The 21,236-nt window shown below is 49.8% G+C and overlaps 1 protein-coding gene across 1 annotated transcript in view; it reads right to left on the reverse strand.

Annotated features, from left to right (window-relative positions):
• The window catches only part of CORO7 (coronin 7), a 51,806-nt gene that overhangs the window by 24,661 nt on the left and 5,909 nt on the right, over positions 1 to 21,236 (reverse strand). The window contains exons 4-9 of the mRNA XM_080942409.1: positions 18,311 to 18,381; positions 17,875 to 18,058; positions 17,003 to 17,079; positions 9,332 to 9,382; positions 2,510 to 2,596; positions 1,970 to 2,052 (exon numbers count right to left, since the gene is read on the reverse strand). Of these exons, the coding sequence (XP_080798535.1) occupies positions 1,970 to 2,052; positions 2,510 to 2,596; positions 9,332 to 9,382; positions 17,003 to 17,079; positions 17,875 to 18,058; positions 18,311 to 18,381 (553 nt within the window). The remainder of the gene's footprint in view (positions 1 to 1,969; positions 2,053 to 2,509; positions 2,597 to 9,331; positions 9,383 to 17,002; positions 17,080 to 17,874; positions 18,059 to 18,310; positions 18,382 to 21,236) is intronic.

The raw sequence follows: 21,236 nt of genomic DNA on the forward strand, positions 1-21,236 counted from the left end.
CTGCAAACTTTCCATCTTCACACATGGGGTGGGAGTCTGCCTTATGGTATGCCGAGGACGACCTGGGGACCTACCACCTCTCTGAACGGTCTGGATACTGGTGTGTGCCAATGTCCACCAGCTTTGTGGAGGTTGGAGAGCCCTAGCTCCCTTGCCAAGGGTATACGCTTGCCAGGGCATGGGCCAGGACTGGGGGCCTGGGGGACTGAGGGAAGGAATGCTGGCCTAGCGGCCCATCTGGGAGTAATTTGACGAATTCCAGTCCTTGTTGGTCCTTCGAGGCTATTCTTAACTGCTGTAATTACAGGGTCAGTCCTGGCCAGTGGCACCATGGGGTCTGGGCATGGTTAACTCTCCCAGGGGCCATCCTACGGCTAGGCAGGCAATGCCCTGTGGGGAAGAAGATGCTGAGGACCACTCCGCTGAGAGTGGGACCCGATTGGCTGAAGTGGCTGGTGAAGAGCAGTGGACGGGCAGTGCCAGGGGCCCGCAGCACCTCTGCTGGAGGTCTGAAGGAAACAGGTCATCTGGCCTGCGTATGTCTGGAAGATAAGATGCTAGGAAGGACGGTGCCAGGCCTGGGGTGGACAGACAAGACAGACGCTGCTCGTGCAGCCCCAAGACCTAGAACGTCTGTCTCCTCCAGAGCAGGGCCACCCTGATGACACCTTTCTAGAGACCCAGCCCCTGACCCTGAATATGCCTCAGTTTTGCCTTCTTCCGTAAAAATAGGTTATTGCCAAGCCAGGCATGGTGGCACACTCCTTCAATCCCAGCATTCGGAAGGCAGAGGCAGGCAGATCTCTGAGTTTGAGGCCAGCCTGGTCTACAGAGTGAGCTCCAGGACAGCCAGGGCTACTCAACAAACAAAACAGACATCCTGGCCTCTTCCCGTCAGTCTCATCTCCCTGACCACACCTCATTCTCTGAGGGCATAAATAACCCTGCTTCCCCAAGCATTTCCTGACCCTGATAGGATGCTCTTGCTTCTGGGCTTTTGAGAAGCCCTTACCCCTCTGTGATTCAGGTTTTTCCAGTTCTAGAAAGGATTGGCTGGACAAGATAGGTAAGGGCCAGGAGTCCTTCCTGGATCTAGCATTCCCGAGTCAGTCTTCCCAGAAGGGTTTCTGGACAGCCCTTCCGTGAGTCACAGGCTTCAGAGCTGGGACTGAGTCCCACCCTCCTACCCCTGCAGCCATGCCTGGCAAAGTTTCTGATCCTCATGGAGTCTCTATCTCCTTGGCCATGCAGATTGAACAGAGCTCGTATCCTAAGTGCTAGCGCATCAGTGCCTGCTTTATAAGCCATTGCAGACCAAGGCCATTTCTACATAAAAATGCTCAGCCTGGCCAGGGATCCCACCAGGCTGAGTCATAAACTTTCTTCCACACTGTTCTGGGAGGCAGGGTGGGAGGGGTAGAAGGATGAAGCACATATTACCTTCCTGTGCTGTCTGGGAACATTTGTGGGGCAGGTCTCAAGCAGGCGTCTTATAGAAACGTCAGCGGGCTCCAAGCCCACATGTAGTGTCACACACACAAACAGCCATCATCCCAGCATCTCATACCTCACACCCGTTAGTGTCTCTCTTCCTACCACAACCTCAAGTAACCTTTGGCCCCTCAGCTCCATGCAAACATCCACAGCAAAAGTCAAGCCCATTCCTACCACCTGTACCCCAGTGACACATTTTCAAGGCCATAACCCCTACTCTGAATTTAAAAGCACACTTAAATGAACCCTTAGACAGTGAAGTGTGCCCCATGGCCAGGAGGCTACTCTCCTGAAGAGCCCATTCAGGACTGCCTCAGCACCACCTACTGGCAAAGCTGGGGATGCTGGAGGGCTGGACCCACGGCCAACCCAGGTTCAGCATCTGCTATACTCTCCCTAGAGACCAGCCAGCCTCAATGTCAGGGACGCCTTCTAGACACTTGGTTCCCGACTCCCAGCCTGTCAAAATTCCTACCCAGGCGAGGTGTCCAGGGTGACGGAGGCCAGGGCGCTGCCGAAGAGGCGGGTATCCCACAGCTTCGCTTCTCGCTCACGCATCTGTGGGGGAAGCCAGAGCGAGGCTCAGAGGGATCCCCCTGCTTCTGGAACCCAGTGCCCGAGGGTGCAGCCTGGCATGGCCACTGCCCCAGAGTAGAAGGCAGTCATGGCAGGGAGGGAGAGTTTGGGTTTCATATCCTGCCCTGCCCCTTTAAGAACATGTAGGTGACAAGGGACAAGGGGCGTTTCCCTCCATGGACTCTGGTCCCTATGGGGCCTGCCATGGCTCCCGGGGTCAAGCTTAGCTACTGCAAATGGAATCTGCCAGTTTTCTAAAGCCCTCAGTTCCCTGGGGCCCTGAGACCCAGCTCCAAGTCAGGCCGTATATGGACAGACCTATAACTGGCTGTCCGCATCCCACCTCCCAATAGCCTAACCCAACGTTCCTGAAGCAAGAGCCTAAAGGACTAGACAAGTCCCTAGCTAGCAGTTCCATGAGTGCTGGAGGAACCACTACCTGGTTGAATCCCGTGGACACAAGGTGCTCTGGAATGCCTGTCCACGCCAGCCGAATGTCTCTGTTGTTCTCATGGGCCTGTGTGCTCTGCAGAAGACAAGAGACAGCACTGAGTCACCAGGGCCCCCTGCTGGGGACAAGGATGGGATGTTCTGTGCCTACTTGTCTGAGTACCCACAGAGAACAGGAGAGATCCTGAAGGCCACATGAATTATAGGAAGAGCCTTGCCTCCACCTTTGAGGGCATCTCTGCATACAGGGGAAGGCAGACTCAGGTTCATTCTCCTTCCTCCTTCTCACCTCTGTAGGTGCCCCAAGAAAGCTGATGGTTTAGGGTCCTCCTTCTGGAGCTGATTGGACTTGGGGAATGCCACGCTCTCTACACAGCTCATTCTCGCTTGTAAATGAGGCTCACAGAGCCCGTGCCACCCACTCCTTGGGGCTGCCCAGAGGATCAACAGAGAGCACGCACAGAAGGACTGGGCCTTGAGGAAAGCCCCGTGCAAATCACAGGATTAGAAGGATTATTTCTGCCTCCTGTCACTGCTAGTAGGCCGGAGGGAGGGCCTGGGGCCAAGCTCTGGGTAACATCCTGTAAAGGGTAAAGCAGTGCCCCTGGTGGCCCTTCATGGGTGTTGGATCATCTGACAGGCAGCAAGGCTGGAGGCCCTAAGAAAGGAAGAAGTTCATACAACAGGCGGAGCAAATGGCCCTGTCCCCCTTGGGTCCTGGCAGGAGGGAGTTCAGGGGCCAGAGGAAATGCAAACAGCTCTCTGGCCCCTAGAGCCTGAGACAAGGACCCTGTTACCAAAAATAGCTCACCCAAATGTGGCCAGCCTCCTCCAAACTTCCCACGATCTTGTCCTTGGGAATGAGTGAGGGAGGGAGGCATCTTGGAGAAGCTGGCCCTGAGCCCCCTCCCCAGCACGCAGAGGCTGGCCCCAGCGTGGGAGACCACTGGAAATGCTCCGCCTGTCCTGCAAGGGGCTTTTCCCACTGTTCCCACCCAGCCGCAGTGACACAGGAAGTTGGAGTTGGAGCCTGAGAACCAAGGCCCCACACTTCTCTCTTCACATAAGAGGGGCTGTGGGGTCAGGACAAGGGTCAAGCCATTGGCCAGTCCCACCACTGACACACTATTACGGGTCAGAAGTGTTGCTTGAGCTCTTGTTCCTTCGCTGGTGTGCAGATCCCCTGTGAAGGAAAACTGGATGGCTCTTAACTGGTTTGCATTTCACTCCCTCACTCACATTTAACAAACACGATAGGCTTCCCCTGGTCCAGGAGCTGTGCTAGGGGAGAACAGTGGGGGTGGGACAGGCTTCAAAGACCAGCAGTGTGAATATTTTGTGTTAGGAACCGGAGACACGGGAGAACAAAGCCGGTCTGGTTCCTAAGTCCACAGAACATTTACACACCAGGAGCCAACTAGACTGAACAGAGTAACTCCACTGTCGTGTCTACGAAGTGCCAAAGACGAGCAAAATGAAGGTTATAAGCGAAAGCCGACTCAGCTGACCCAGCCTTGTCCCTGGACGAGTTCACCTTCTTCATCGGTGAGAAGAACAAAGACACCTTCCCCCGGACATCTACTGCAATGACTAAGTGTGAATCTACTAAATGCTCAGCACTACACCAGCATTCTCCTGTTTGGATTGGGGGGGGGGGGGGGACACACACGTTTTTCTGAGACGAGCGAGGTCTTGCCACGAAGTCCAGGTTGGTCTTGAACACTTGATTTTTTGCTACAGCTGAGTTTATATGTTTACAGATGTGCACCATCACACTCAGCTGCAAACATGTATTTTACAAGGTAATGGGGCTCAGAACGTATCCAAAAACACTATAAATGGTGTTTTATTCGTGCTAGAATGAAGACTTCATAGCACCAGCACTGCAGAGACTGGAAGGGAACTTCTCCAGGGGGTGTGGGATTTCTTCAACAGATACCTACTTGGTTCTTGGCTCCCTTCCCCCCAGCTCTATCTTTGAAACAAGGATTCGCTATTAACCCATGATGACACTACCGCCACCCTCCACTTCAGCCAGCCATCCTTGACTTTCAGAGGTAGTTAGGAAGCACCTGTCCAAAAGACATATGTCAGAGGGCTTGTCCCGGCCTCTCCTGCCCCTAATTAAGGTCGTGAGTCCCCTCCACTGACACCCATCACTGTTCAAATCTCAAGAGCCTGAAGTTGCTCAGAGGTTAAGGGTACGAACTGCCCGCATCATCGGGTCGTTACCCGTCTCCTCCGCCATCTCTGGCTCATGTCTCACAGGAATATGATCGGAACCCTCTGATGATGGTCTGCTGGTAAAGTCCTATCAAAGTGATGTCATGACTTGAAAAGTTCCTGGATTGGAAACACAATGGCTTTCAATTTGGGGGCTGGAGAGATGGCTCAGTGGTTAAGAGCACCGACTGCTCTTCCAGAGGTCCTGAGTTCAATTCCCAGCAACCACATGGTGGCTCACAACCATCTGTAATGGGATCCGATGCCCTTTTCTGGTGTGTCTGAAGACAGTGACAGTGTACTCATATAAATAAATAAATCTTTTTTGAAAAGAAAAGGGTATTGACTTTTTCCAGAGGACCCAAGTTTGGTACCCAGAACCCACGTGGGTACTAGATCTACAATCTAGTCCCACTTACATCAGGCAGAGTATTCGTACACAGACAAATAAATACATTAAAAATAAGAGTTAATGCTTCTCTAGATTAGCCATGACTTCAGGACCTTGCTTGCTCCTACCCAAAACTTTGGCTTAAGGGACAGCAGAGAGAGTCTAGGGGGCACTCAGAGAGACTGCCGGGTCCTAGGCCAGTGACAGTTGTTATGCTTAACACAGAAGTTCACTTGAGTCTGGGCAACACAGTGAGACTCTTCATCTCAAAAAAAAAAAAAAAAAAAAAAAAAAAAAAAATTAAGCCAAAGGTAGGAAGATCACAAGTCCAACCAGACCCAGCTATGTAGTAAGTTCAAGACAAACCTAGGCTACATGAGGCCCTGTCTTAAACAACTTGGCAGTGGTGGTGGGGCCTGCCTTTTTTCAATCCTAATACTTAGGAGACAGAGGCAGGTGGATTTCTGAATTGAAGGCCAGCTTGGACACAGAGCCAGTTCCTGGACAAACAAAGCTATACAGAGAAACCCTGTCTTGAAAAAAATTAAAACTAAGTAAGGGTATAAAATACCTTAGGGAGCCACCTAAGGGTCTCTTGCTCCAAAACCAAGTGCCTAGAGGCACAGGTCGAAGTTGAGGGTGGAGACGTGCAGGCTCCAGTCTCTGGAAACAGTAGGTTTCAGATGAGGAGAGGACCAGAACAGGCACAGGTAGGATGCAGGGTAGTACACTGCACCCCAACCCCCACCTTGACTCCTGTTAGACAGGAAGGAGGAACTCACAGAAAGCATTTTCAGAAGGAGTTTCACTGCGCTGGCCCCTCAGCTCACACCACCCTGGCCGCCAGCCGTGGTTTTCCTAATAGAAGCCAGGTGTGGGCCAGATGCCCTGGGCGGAAGTTGGGGGGGAGGCAGGGACGGTTGGAGGGCAACATTCCAGGCCTGCTGCTGCCCCCGCATTGCATCGAGCCTCAGAGCCAAGCACAGGCACCATCCTGGCGGCTAGTGGAGCTGCCCACGCTCTTCCCAGATCTCCTGGCTAAAGCCCCTCCAGGGGGGCTCCTCCAGCACCGGCCCCCCAATCCTCAGCGCCTGCCTATGTTCTTCAACAGCTTGGAGCCCCTTGGCTAGCAGCCACACCAGCTCCACCTCAGCCTCTCTCACAGACCACCTCTGTGGGGTGTTAGGGAGGCGTAGGAGGGAAGGAAAAGAGGAGGGGAGTGGGGGAGAAGGCAGGCTGGAAAGAGGCCACCGTAAAGGGGAATGGAGAGAGAAAATACTAAAGGATTTGGCCTGGTGTGATAACCAGTAGGCGTGAGTGCAGGTACTTTGTATTGTGTCCCCAAGCCCTTGGCAAGTCACCCTGAGAAGGGGCTTTTATCTCACCTTAAAACAGACCTGGGGACCTCTTCCCAGGCAAAAGCTTGGAGATCAGACAAAGGCAAGGCTTACACCAACCTGAGATTCAAATAACCCTGCAGGATGGGATCAGCATCCTCTCTAGGGACACGAGGCTAAGGTGTGGATGACTGTTCTCAGGATTCTATCAAATGGGGCCTCTTCTGGCATAAGGGATGTCCTAGGCTATCCTTAACTTTCTCTGAGGGAACCGGTCCTAGGAACAGGAGAAAGACTATTGGGATGGGCCTAGGTCTTTACTAGGAAACAAGAATTTGCACTACAACTCCCTGTGGGGGAAAGCCTCATCACATTCTGGTTCTTTTAAGAAATACAAATGCCTGGGGGCGGAGAGATGCTCAGCTGTTAAGAGCACTGGATGATTATCCAGAGGACCCCATAGGAGTTTGATTCCCAACACCTACACGATGGCTCACAACTCTCTATCCAAATTCCAGAGGGTCTGATACCCTCTTTTGGCCTACAAGGGCACCAGGCATGCACATGGTACCGCTGACATATGTGCAAAATGCTCATGCCTATCAAATAAAAGTTGTTTTTTAAACTATCCTCTTTCAAAAAAGAAATAGAAATCCTAGAGTTAGAGATGGTTCAGGGATTGAATGTACATCGCTGTCTTCCAGAGAACCCAAGTCTGGTTTGCAGTACCCATGTTAGGCAGGTCACAACTGTCTGTAACTCCAGCTCCAGGGCATCCAATGCCTCTGACATCTGCAAGCATCACTCGCATAACAAACCCTTATCCAGACACACGTGAAGACACATGATTTAGAATAAAAGTTGGGGCTGGAGACACGGCTCTGTGGTTAGGAGCGGCACTGCCTGCTTTTGCAGAGGACCAGGGTTTGACTCCCAGCTCCCCACATGACAGCTCACAATCTGTAACTTCAGTTCCAAAGGAACACAGTGCCTACTCCTGGCCTCTACGGGTGCTGCATGGATGAGATGCACACATACATGCAGGCTAAATAACCATCCATATGAATATTATATATACATATTAAAAGGACAATAAAACATTTTTTAAAAAGAAAAGAAAATATAAAACTACCAATATGGTAGTGCACACCTTTAATCCCAGCATTTAGGAGGCAGAAGAAGGTGGACTGCCTAGGTTCAAGGTGTACAGAGTGCCAGTTAGGGCAACATAGTGAGGCTCTGTCTCAAGAGAGAGAGAGAGGGAGAGACAGAGAGAGAGAGAGAGAAGGGGAGACCAGAAAAGACAGCTCAGCAGGTAAGAGTGCTTATGGTTCTTCCGGAGGATCTGAGCTGAGTTCCCAGCGCCCATATGAGGTGGCTCACAACCACCTGCGACTCCAGGTCCAGGCATCCAACCTCCTGTTCAGTCTTTGTGGGTTGCCCTGATGCTGGTTGTATTTGATGCTAGTTCTGCTTCCCTAAGAAGGGCTGCCTAGGACAAGGCGTGAACCAGCACTCAGGTGACTTCATCGGAACTTTCTCCCCGTCTTAACTTGTAAAATAAAGGATAGAGCCAGTGACTGGGCAGGGGAAGGGAAGGTGGAGCTGAAGAACTGTGGTGGGAGAGATAGGAGAGGGAGAAGGAGAAAACAGAGGAGGAGGAGGTGGAAGAAAGATGGGGCTGAAGCACATGGCCCACAAGTTATAAGGGATCTCATAGCTGGGGAACAGGGAAGTGTAGTGGTAGATCTGCCAATCTAGGTGCAGCTTGTGTTCATATTGAGTTGTGTTTCCTTTGCATGGCTTATTTGGGTTAGAGAGGTTACTGTAGCATGTCTTCAGTGTGCACCATGTATATATGTGTGCAGTTTCTCTCTCTCTGTCTCTCTCTCTGTCTCTCTCTCTCTCTCACACACACACACAGCTACACACACACACAGCTACACACACACAGCTACACACACACAAATATGTAAAAAAATAATAAATTTTGAAAGAGAGAGAAACAGAAACTCACTGGTCTCGCTCCCTGCCTAGAACTATCTAGTGGTTTGCCACAGTCCAGAGACAGACAGCCTGCCTCTCCTTTGGACCTTTCAGATGATTTATTTCTAGAACAAGCTCTTGTCTTCCTTCTGTATCCCTCAGGTGACTTCTAGAACATTCATCTCATCTCAGTCCCTTTACTTATGGCCTCATGGGAAACCGAGTCCTAATCTGTAAGCCGGTTTCTCAGGATAAGCACTAAGCCTTCCTTCCCGAACAGAGAAACCTTCAGCAATCATCAGGCACAAGGCCATATGTGTGGCTAGCTGACTGCTCCCTACAGGGTCTCAGTCAGAGAAAGAAATGACTCTCCAGATGCCCAATGCCTGATCCCTCATTCAGAAATCATGACAATGTGGGCTCCAGGCACCCAGTACACAGAGAATAACAAAATACCCTCAGTCCCCAGGTCTCATAGGAATGGGACATCAGTCCATCTATGGCTCACTCAAAGACCTGGATACAGAAAGTGATGAATTGAAGATTCTTTCTGACTCCCCAATAGCTCGTCTCTGCTGGCTATACTGAGACAAGAAAGTTGGGTATCAAAGAAGGGAAGGAAGCTGAAATCTCAGATTATGTTCCTGCAGTCAGGGAGTGCCTCCTGTGGCACAGGATGACATCTGTGGACAGCCTGGCTGGGTCCCACCCTGTGATCAAAGCTGGGCCCTTCCAAGGACCCAGGCATCAGGCCTCTGCACTCAGAACTTGCAGCAGCAGCTACTGCCCCCACCAGGTCCCTCCATGCGCTGGACCGTGTGGTCCTCATCCTGGGTAGGGGTGTTCACCCACCAGCACTGTGCACATAACTCACCTGAGAAGCCTGGGTCCTTGCTCTGGGGTCAAAGATCCGAAGCTGCTTGTCCTAAATGAAGAAGAGAGAAAGAGACAAGTGACACGGTTGACCCGAGGGCTGCTGGGGGCAGCCTGCCCTCACACTACAGGCTCTCATCAGATGGTCCTCCATTACGCAGACGGTCTCCATGGACCAGAGGTTACTTCCTTCTTACCTGGAGGCCAGGTCCCTTCCTGCCCAGACTCCCAGAAGATTATATTCAGCAACAACACTCCACCATCTTAATCACTGTCACCTGACAGGCATGCCACATATACACCTCTCCACAGCTCTGCTCTTCTCTCTTTTCCTTCCTTCCTTCCTTCCTTCCTTCCTTCCTTCCTTCCTTCCTCCCTTTCTTCCTTTCTTTGAGACAGGCCTTATGCGATGGTGTTACTTCTGCACTTAACGAACTTCATTTCGAGGTTGGAGACATGGTTCAATTGATACTGCCTGCCATGCAAGCATGCGGACCTGAGTTTAGACCCCAGCGGTTGCATACAACCAGGTGTGCATCTGTGAGCCACGCCATGGGGGCATGAAGGCGGAACAGGAGGACACTCAAATCTCGCTGCTAGCCAGCATACCCAAAACAAAGAGACCCAGGTTCAGTGAGAGACACTATCTCACAAAATATAGTAGGGGAGGGCTAGAGACATGGCCCAGTGGTTAAAAAGCACTGGCTCCTTTACCAGAGGATCTGGTTTAACTCCCAGTGTCCACATAGTGGCTTACAACCATTTATGGCCATCCAACAGGCCTCTGAAGACACTGCACTCATAGGGTGTAGATATATGTGCACACATACTCATCATTATACAGTGAGATCGAGTAAGATGGCTCAGTGAGGTAAAGTTGCCGGGCCCAGCCAACCTACATGGTGCAAAGAGAGAATGGACTCCCATATGTTGTCTTCTGAGTTCTCTATGTGGCACGTGTCCCCCACCCCAATAAATAAATAAAGTGGAGTGACCAAAGAGGACACTTAAGACCACCTTTGTCTTCTCCATACACACGGACCACAAGAACAGAATAACACACATGCATTCAGTAAGGTGGGGGATGGTCACAGAGGTCACACATGCCCATTTGCACACACATACACACACACACACACACAGAACAGACACACATATGGAGAGCTTTCTGTCCCATCTCCGCAGTCACTGTCCCAGCCTACTGAGTGCTGTTCCTTGTTGTTGAGGCAAGGCCTTGGTGTGTGTATCCCCATGCGGGCCTTGAATTCACAGCGATCCCAGGCCACCTCAGGTGAGGCGCTGGGATGACAGACGTGTATCGCCAACCCCAGACTAAAGATTTTTTTAAAAATGATTGATTTTATGTATGTGAGCACACTGTTGCTGTGTTCAGACACATCAGAAGAGGGCATCAGATCCCACTGCAGATGATCATGAGCCACCATGTGGTTGCTGGGAATTGAATTGAGGTCCTCTGGAAGAGCAGTCAGTGCTCTTAACCGATGAGCCATCTCTCCAGCCCAAGAATTTTTAAACATTAAAAAGAAAAGAAAAAAAGAAAAGAAAAGGTCAATCTTTCCTAATCATCCTTCCAATGTCCTAACAGACTTCCCGAGGGCTAGGATGGAAAAAGACAAAAATCTATAACAAATAAAACGCTCATGCCCTATATACAGGTCCTATTTCTGCAAGACGGTCTGGGTGTCTGCATACCCAAGCACAAAGGCATATAAAGCTGGGCTATATGCCTGGCAGTGAGGCTCAGCAGCAAGGCCCAGACCTAGCATGGAAACATACAAAAGTCCCTGGGCTCAACCATTGAAAGACAAAACAATTCAGTAGAGTTTGTACACACTATTTATATAGGTTTGGCCACAGTGAATTGTTAGGTACAAAGAGGGAGTTGAGGATAGCATGCCGAGACGTGAGTCCACTATGGTTACAATAGATACAAGTCTCTGTTTGAGTGACCCTGTCGTTATAGACTTTTGGAGTTAAGCAGAGAGAAAAGACTGAGCTCAGACCAGTGAGTCAGTCGATGCTGGGTGTGAGGGTGAGGATGTGGGGGTTGGCCAGCATTTCCACTCTACAGTTTAGTACAGCCCAACTGTGTTTCCATCAACACAGATGCCTGTTTTCCTACTCGAAAGATGATACTCAGACTTACACATTTAAAACATTACCACTTGCATCAGCACCACGGAAGTGAAATGCTTAGCTGTAAATTTTACAAAGCATCCACAAACATGAGGCAGGCTACAAAGATACAAACTCATGATTGGAGATCCTGTTTTTTTTTTGTGGATATAAAATCACTTTGGCTGAGGAGAGCTACAGCTGCCCAAGCTGGAGGACCCGAGTTTGCGTCACCAGCGCCTCTGTAGGAAACCAGGCAATGATCATCTGTAATCCAAGCCCCAGAGGTGGAGGAGGAAAGATCCAGGAGGCCCATTGGCTAACCAGATTAACCAGTTGGTAAGCTTCAGGTTCACTGAGACGGGGATGGATACGCTGGGCACAGTGGTACAGGCCATATTCCCAGCGCTCTGGAGACAGGTGGATCTTTACAGGTTAAAGACTAGCCTGGTCTACATAGAGAGCTTCAGGCCACCCAAGGCTATATAGTGAAACCCCCGTCCATCTAAATAAACAAAATAGGGTAGAGGGGGTGGTGAGATCGCTCAGCAGATAAAGGCACTTGCCATGGATCCTGGTTGAGTTTTTAGTCAACCTAACACGAGCAAGAGTTATATGGGGAAAAGTTCCCCATCAGATTTCCTGTAATAATTCTATAGGGCATTGTCTGAACTAGTGATTCTTGTGGGAGGGCCCAGTTCACTGGGGGTGGTGCTACCTCTGGGTACGTGGTCCTGGATGGTGTAAGAAAGCAGGCTGAACAAGCCATGAAGAGCAAGCCAGGAAGCAAGCAGCACCCTCTAAGGCTTGCTGTTTTATCACAGCAATAGCAACCCTAAGTTACTGTATAAGCCTGAAGATCTGAGTTCGAATCCTGGAACAGAAGGAGAAAACTGACAGACTCCACACAGTCACCCTGTGACCTACCCAACTTGTATACCATGGGAACAAGCACAAGATAACTTCTTTCTTTCAGTTTTTGAGACAGGATCTTTTTACATTAGCCCTGGTTGTCCGGGAATTCACTATGCACACCAGGCCGGCTTTCAGCTTGGAGAGATCTCCCTGCCCCTGCCTCAGAACGGCTGGGATTAAAAGCATGCACCATGCCAGATCTTTTTTTTTAATTGGTTATTTTATTTATTTACATTTCAAACATTATCCCCTTTCCTGATTTCCCCTTTGAAGCCCCCATTTCATTCCCCTTCCCCCCCCCCTTTTTTTTTAATTTAAAAAAAAGAAGGGTTGGAGGAGTGAAATGCTGACTCAGTGGCTAAGCGCTGACTCAGTGGCTAAGCGCTGACTCAGTGGTTAAGCACTCTTATAGCTGTCAAAGAGGACCCGGTTCAACTCCCAGCACTCATGATGGTTCACAACATTATTGACTCCAATTGCAGGGGTCCATCACCCTCTTCTGATCTCCATGAGCGCCAAGCATGCACTTGGTGCACATACACGTATGCAGGCAAACATTTACACATAAAAGAAAAATGGATATATAGTGGGGGGAAAAAGGGAGAAAGTAATTGAGAAAGCCACCAACATCTGGTCTGAATGCACTGCAGGCACATCCCTCCCCAACATGGAGAATCACCAGCAAACAACCTCATGAAGACAGGACTTCGGTTTTTAGTAATGTATCAGTATCTATATAATTGTAACAACGTATTCCACTAATGCAAAAGGTAATGAGGAGAAGCCGGCCTGAAGTATGCTGGTAATCCCAGCACTTGTGAGGCTGAGGCAGTAGAAGGTTTCCAAATCCAAGGTCTCCGGCCGTGGTTATACAAAATACAGTAATAGGTCTGAGCATGGTGGCACATGCCTTTAACCCCAGCGCTAAGGAGGCAGAGGCAGGCGACTCTCCAGGAGGTCTGCTGATCTATGTAGCCAGTTCCAGGTCAGCCAGACACATGGTAAGAACCCAAGCAAATCATCCTAAACCCAACAAGGTAATAAAGGGAATGGATGTGGAGGGGACATAGATGAAGCTTCTGTATTATCTGCTATATTTTTCCTATAAAACGGTCTGTTAAATAAAAATAAAACTGCCAAGAAGGGTGACACATGCCTGTAACCCCAGGGATCAGAAATTGGAAGCAGAGAATGACTTTGAGTTAGATGCCAACTTGGATTATATAAGTGAAGTTATAGGTCATCTTAAGCTATAGACTGAGATCCTGTCTCCGAATATATTTTGAGGGTGCTAGAGAGATAGCTTGACAATTAAGAGCACTGAATATTATTCCCGAGGACTCAAATTCAACTCCCAGCACCACATGTCAGTTTACAGCCATCTTTAACTCCAGTTCCAGAGATCCAAGGGCACCAGGCCCCTATGAGGTACACAGATACACACACACATAAAAACAGAGACCTTAAAACATTTCAGTAAGTGAATAAGAGGTAGCTTCGTGACCTGTGCGAATCGGAGCCCACTGAGTGACAATTAGGTCCCAGCAGCTGTGAGGACACCGGGGCTGGGAGTGCACCATTGTTTTTGGTACACAACAAGCTTCACAGAGAACCACTAAGTGTAGCAGTTTAAGGCTGGGTGCAAACCCGGCTCAAAGTAGGCTCGCCTTGAGCTCATAGGAGGCCAAGCCTGCCATCGGTGAGGGTTGTGCGCCCTCTAGTGGCCTCTGGTTTATTCTCTCGGCCATTAGGTTAGGATGAGGTTGAGTGCTGCCCGGCTCTAACAGTGTGAGTGAGGCAGGACGAAGAAACTGGGCACCTCGGATGGAAAATGTCATGCCATTTTGGCCCCATCAGGCAGCACAAGCAGTAATGGCAAAATGCCATTGGGCCAGAGCCTGGGGTACGACTGCTGGCAAAGAGGGGCTCTGACCTTGTCTTACAGAGTGAGCTTCCCTACTGCTTCAATACCACTCTAGAAGCCCATGGGCATCTCTACCTAGCCTGTGACCATAAGGGGTAGCCGGCTGCTCCCAGTACTATATTAGTAAAGCGAGTACTTCCACCCGGGATCTGAAGAAGCAAAAAAAGCAGAAGTGCGCACAAGATGAAGGTGCCTTCCAGCCCTAGCACGTGCTGACGGGCCAGCCCGGAAGAGAAGGTGCATCTCCACAGGTAGCACACCTAGGTCTGGAAAGAACGGGAAGGCGCGGGGTCACTTTATAAGCTCCTGGCTTTATTGTGCCATCTGCTTGGAAAACAGAGATTTCTTGTCCTGGCAGCTTTGGGCTCTGGGTAGAGAGAGGGACCTAGCGTGAATTCCCCTGGGCTTGGCTTTCTCCATCTAACTTTGCCTTGCAAGACCCAGCAGGCCAGACATCGTGTCCACACTGTGAGGGTCGGCAGCACCGCCATCACTTACTAGGCTAGTCTGTGTTCTCCTGCTCAGTTCTGGTGGCAAATGGGGCTCAGAGAAGGAGGAGCTGCACCATCACATCTGTGAGGTAAGGGCATGGGTTTCTCAAAGGAAGGAGAGGCTGGTCACTCCCTGTGATGTGATGACAAGTCACGCCGGTGCTCTGTCACCAGAGCTGGTTACCTGAGTGGGATATTCACTTCGTCTGTATCCTGGCCTTGTCTTCTAGGGTGAAGGTCGAGCTCATTTTCCGGGAAGGGTCTCCCATCCTGCAGTATCAAGCCTGGATGAACTAACCAGACTATCTTGGTATTACCTTTCAATCTCCAGAGCTCAGTCGAGAACAGACTGAGTAATGAACAGTACCAGAAAGGATATTGGATAAAAGACTGAGAAATGTACCTTTCAAAAACGGCGGAATGAAGAAAAGATACAGGAAGTAAGTTCCCTTCGGTCTATAGCCCCATGGGCCTGGGAGTACTCAGAGCTTGAGGCCTTCATTCCTGCATTCCTTTTATTATTCTCTGAGACAGAATCTTATATAGTCCAGGCTGGCCTTGAACTCCTGACCTCATGGCCTCTACCGCCTAAGTGTTAGGACTACAACAAGTATACACTGTCATTCCTGGCTGCCACTTTTCATATGTCTCTTTAAGCCCTCATACTATCAAAAAGGCAAAAAAGGGGGCTGGAGAGATCGCTTCGAGGTTAAGGGCATTGACTGCTCTTCCAGAGGTCCTGAGTTCAATTCCCAGCAACCACATGGTGGCTCACAGCCATCTGTAATGGGATCTGATGCCCTCTTCTGGTGTGTCTGAAGACAGCTACAGTATACTCATAAATTAAAAAAAAACAAAAAAAAATACCAAAAAATACTATCAAAAATGTCCCATACCCCTCGAGGCCCTCAACTCCAGGTTTCCTCAACTCTGGTACACCGATACCTTGGTGAACCCTCCAGTCTTGATCCCACGCCCCACTCCCACACCCCACTCCTGTCTTCTTACTACCACCATCTCTTTGCAGGCTCATGATTCTTTCCTCCAGATAATATCTCTGATCCTGGGCACAAACTGCACCTCCCTTTCCATCCTCTATTCAGAGGACCGCAGACAAACTGGGATCTCTCCAGGTCCCCCGGCTCAATCCGCCTAAAGTCACCATGACAACAGGTACCCTGGCTCAATCCACCTACAGTCACCATGGCAACAGGTACCCTGGCTCAGTCCACCTACAGTCACCATGGCAACAGGTACTCTGGCTCAGTTTACCTACAGTCACCATGGCAGCAGGTACTCCAGCTCAGTTTACCTACAGTCACCATGGCAACAGGTACCCTGGCTCAGTCCACCTACAGTCACCATGGCAACAGGTACTCCGGCTCAGTTTACCTACAGTCACCATGGCAGCAGGTACTCCAGCTCTATCCACCTACAGTCACCATGGCAGCAGTATTGACTAGAACATTCACACAGTTCTCTCTCAACACCTGCTTGCATGTCCAAACTCACAATCCTTACTCTCACAGCCAATTCACCACCAAACACTCTACTGGCTGCCATCTCCCCTGAACAGGGGCACCCCATTGATGGCAGTTCCCAAAACTAAGTACAGACACTGCCCGCCTCAGCCGGTCTCTATTCACACAGCAGCCACAGTAGTGTGTCGAACTTTCTGCTCATCACGGGCCACCACCCGCCCCTTGGGCTCTAAGCTTTCTGCCTGCCCACTGCCACCGCCTTACTGCTGAAGGCTTGGCAGTGTCTCAAAATGTTCCAGACACACGCTCACTTTGTAATACCTGCCCCTGGAATGACCTCTCCTCAGGGTTTTCATCCTCAGCCTCTGGCCAAGGCCAAGCCCCTAAGACCAAAACACCACGTTCCTTTCAGACGTTAAGTTACAGGTCACAACTGCCCACTTATCTGTACTGTCCTTGAAGCAAGTTGGAAGTTATGTGAAGCTGTTTGGAGAAACTACTCAGGCAGCTGATATGACTTTACTTATATACCAGGCAAAAACCAAACCCAAATAGCACAGGACAGCAGGAAACGGCATGAACTTTCACCAAGCCCTGTGCAACAAGGCTTCAGATGGGGCAGGGAGCTCAAAAATGCCAATCCCGACTTGGCTCTTCAGCCCATATTGTTAGCATACAGGCTGATCATACCAGCCCCACACTAAGTTTTAAGGCTGCCCGCTTACCTTACACGCTGTGCCCACAATGGCTCCGTCCCGGCTCCAAACAGCACTCTGCACCAGATCCTTGTGGGCCTCCAGCTCTGCAGGGAAACAGCCAAGGTTAAGTACCAGGGGAGTAGATGAGGGGAGCCCTGCCTTGGGGTAACCCCAGTTGCAAGGCCAGCAGCAATGGTGGTCTTTCAGCCTGCAGGGGGTAGGAACAGCGGCTCCATCCAGACATGCTACGGATACATCTGCAGGCCTGCCAGCACCAGACTATGTCTCTATTTGATAACCTTCTGAGGCTGCTGCGTGCTTTTAATCCTAACACTCAGGGGGCAGAGGCAGGAGGATTTCTATGAGTTTGAGCCAGTCTGGTCTACAGAGAGAATTCCAGGACAGCCAAGGCTACCCAGAGAAACTCTGTCTCAAAAAGCCAAAAACAAACAAACAAACCAAAATCCATTCCCCACTCCCAAAATGAAAGCTTCTGAGATTCCCCGTTCCTCAGCTTGGCTCTCACTGGCCAGGCTCTAACAACCCCCCCCCCCCCACACTGTGTTACTGCTTCCACCACTCCTCCTTCTGTAGTCTGGAGGTTTGGAGTACAATGGATGCCTGCCTGAAGTGGACAGTGATACACTATTACAGCGCTTTAGAATGGATACTCCAAGCCTGTCATCCTTCCATATGTTTTCTTTTGTATGTGGCTGGGGATGAAACCCAGGGCCTCAGAAATGCAAAGCAAGCACTCAGCACTGAGTTACACCGCCTCCTTGATACAGTTTTTTGGTTTTTTTTGTTTTTTCCACACTACCAAAAACACCAACAGAGAAAAGAAGGGCTGCCCAGACAGGGGCTGCCAGAGAAGGGGAGGCTTTCTAGAGTAGCCGTACCTGTCAGGGGCTGCTGATTGGCTACATCCCAGACCTTCACAGTCCTGCCAGCTGCGCTCACCAGGATGCCATCTGCTGTGGGGTGGAATTGCAGCGTCTCCACTGGTAGTTCCTCAGGACCCAGCACCACTCCGGGCACAGAGGGCAGAGCTTCCCCGTAGGCAGACAGACGCCAGAGCTTTATCTGAAGGAAAAATCAGGTTCACGACCAGGTGCTAAGAACCTCACTGCCCCAGCCAGGCCTGCCCACAGCTACCCTGGTCCGAGCGTGCAAGGTCCCATGCTGAAACAAGGCCTGTCCACGAGACGGCCAGGTGCCTCACCTTCCCATGGAGAAGAGGGAGAGAGAGGGAGCAGAGGAAGTGATCAGAGACCAGTAAGGACAGCCTGTGCGGTGCATGGGTTCCAATGTGGCCTCACATAGCACCCCACTCACCGTCCTGTCAGCTGAGCCCGAGGCCAGGAGGAAGTCATCAAAAGGCGAGAAGTCCAAGTCAGTGACCAGGTCTGTATGGGAGGAGCAATTGGATTTGCTGAATGTCCCCTCGGACACAATGAGATCCTTACGTAGTTTCAGCAGTGACGCTTTGGCCCACATTAAGAAGCCACATTCTAGACACTAGGGGGACATATCCTACATTTCCCACAACGCATACCCTGGTGAGACCCCTTTGGCTGCTCTCCGGTAGTTGTTATCAGAGAACAGCTCCACCACTGGCGTGTGTGTGGTCTGTGCTGCTTCTAGCAAATTACGGAACTTCGGGGGGTTTCTGTAGTTTGCTTGCTTGTTTGCTTGCTTTCTGAGGCAGGGTTTCACTGTGTATCCCTGGCTGTCCTAGAACTTGCTCTGGAGACCAGGCTGGCCTCAAACTCAGAGTTCCATCTGCTTCTGCCTCCTGAGTACTGAGATAAGAGGTGTGCACCAACACCCAGCAGAGTGTGTGTGCTAAGCACACCCTCTACTCCTTCCATGTGCCTGCTACCCAGAGGAGTTGAGTAATTGGACAGTAGTTATGGCAGAGTAACATACAAACCACCTTGAACTTTAACAGAAACTGTCTGATGACCCTACTCTGCGCCTTCATGTAGAATCACACAGTACAGTATGGAGTCTCTCTGACCAGCTCGTTTGTTTGTTTCTTTCTTTGTAAATTAATTTTACCTGGCATGTTTTATCCGGGCGTTTTGCCTACATGTCTGTACACCACTTGGAGGCCTGATAGCCACAGAGGACAAAAGAAGATCCTAGGTTCCTTGGAACCGGAGTTGCAGATGCTTGTGAGCACTCATGTGGGTGCTGGGAACTGAACCTGGGTCCTTGGCAAGAGCAGGAAACGCTCTTAACTGTTTAGCCATCTCTCTAGCTTTTCTTTCTTATGTTTTTGAGATCCATTGTGTTATAACATAAAAAAACCTGGTTTTCCTCTATTATTATTATTATTATTATTATTATTATTAATTATTCTGATCGTCTCATGCAGCCCAGGCTCACCTCAGATTTGATATGTTGTATATATTGTGGAGAGTGACCTTGAACTCCTGATTCTTCTGCATGTGCCACCAATCTGGCTTTTCTCATATAATTTTAAGCATTGTTGCAGTTACACACATATATGTGTACTTTAATTCATTTACTTTAGCTAGTGCATATGTATGCGTATGCAGGCATGCACGTGATATGGCAGCACGTGAAGGTCAGAGGTCAACTCTATTGAGTAAGTTCACTACTGTTCCTTGGTGAGACCCCAGGATTAAACTTATGCCATCAAGCCTGCACACAAGTGCCTCAACCTGGTCAGCCATTTCCCCAGGTCAGCAGGAGTTTGTTTGTTTTTTAAAGACTTATTTATTTATTTATTATATAGAAGTACACTGCAGCTGTCTTCAGACATGCCGGAAGAGGGCATCAGATCCCCATCACAGATGGTTGTGAGCCACCATGTGGTTGCTGGGATTTGAACTCAGGACCTCTGGAAGAGCAGTCAGTGCTCTTAACCGCTGAACCATCTCTCCAGCCCAGTAGTTTTAAAATAACCCATGTTGGGCCCGTGAGATGCCTTTGCTGGTTAAAACACTTACCATGCTAAGCCTGATGACCCAACATTGATCTCCAGAACCCATGATGGAAGAGGGTTGTCATCTGTTTACACAAGCATACTGTGTTGTTCTCCATACACGCTGTGACATATATACACCTCAACACTCTCTCTTGTATCTCTTTTTACACACACATCATACACACACACACCACCACCACCACCACCACCTCCAACAACCCATCCCAGCACTTGGGGAGCAGAGGCAGGTGCATCTCTGAGTTCAAAACCAGCCTGGTCTACAGAGAGACAATTTCAGGACAACCAGGGCTACACATAAAAACCCTGTCCCCCAAACCCAAAATAGTAGCTACATAGATTGAGAGAGAGAGAGAGAAAGAGAGAGAGAGAGAGAGAGCGCCACATATTTTGGGTTGAAAAAAACCTGAAGCTCAGAACTAGAATCAGAATCTAGATGTGCCTGATCACAGGTTTGCTTCTTGATGCTTTTTACTTATGAGGGAACTACCCGAAGTTGGTAGTGTCTAGAGAGTAGTAAGCCCCCTATGAACAGAGCACTCTAAACAGAAGCCAGAATAGTTGTGTGTGGGCAAGTTGGTAGCTTTGGTTCTTTGGTGACTTTAGAGTTTTTCTTTGCAGGAGGCCTGCTAGCAGGCTCCTCTTTCACGAAATTGAGTTCTAGCTCCCCAGGACTCTTCCTAAGCTGAGGCTGGTAGTATGGGTCTTTTAAATCTGTAATTCTAACTATTTGGGAGATTGGACCAGAAAGAATAAAAGTTCAAAGCCTGTATGGGCAACCCAGTGAGAGGCTGTCTCAAAAATAAACAGTGAGGATATAACTCAGTGAGATACGGGGGGATGTCTGCTCTAGAGATACTAAATAGTATCTGGTCCACATAGGCACTAGTGATGGGAGACCCTGGACACATTAGACCTGGCTACTCCCCTGCCGTTGGAAGCTCCCTGCCCTCGAGCCTCATTCATCTTGGACCACCCAGCAAGCAGCCCGAGGAACGGAGCAATAGGGGCACCTACAGGTCCGACTGTGGGAAGGTACCATGATGCCACACTGGTAAGTTCTGATGCAAGACTGGCTGCGACTAACCGTCAGCCCACTCCTTTTCAGCTGTGTGCTTCGGAGTATGAGACTTACCCTTTGGGTTTTGGTACCCTCGTTTTTCTAGTTGGGATGTTACTGCAGCACTAACTGCTGGGTTGTCGCAGGAATCCGGGGAGATCTGAGTGTGCAAGGACTCAGAAAGGGTGCACTCCTGTGACTCAGTTTCATTTCTTTATAGATGCCAG

The sequence above is a fragment of the Micromys minutus genome (assembly GCF_963924665.1).
Source record: "Micromys minutus genome assembly, chromosome: 31".
Classification (NCBI taxonomy): domain Eukaryota; kingdom Metazoa; phylum Chordata; class Mammalia; order Rodentia; family Muridae; genus Micromys; species Micromys minutus.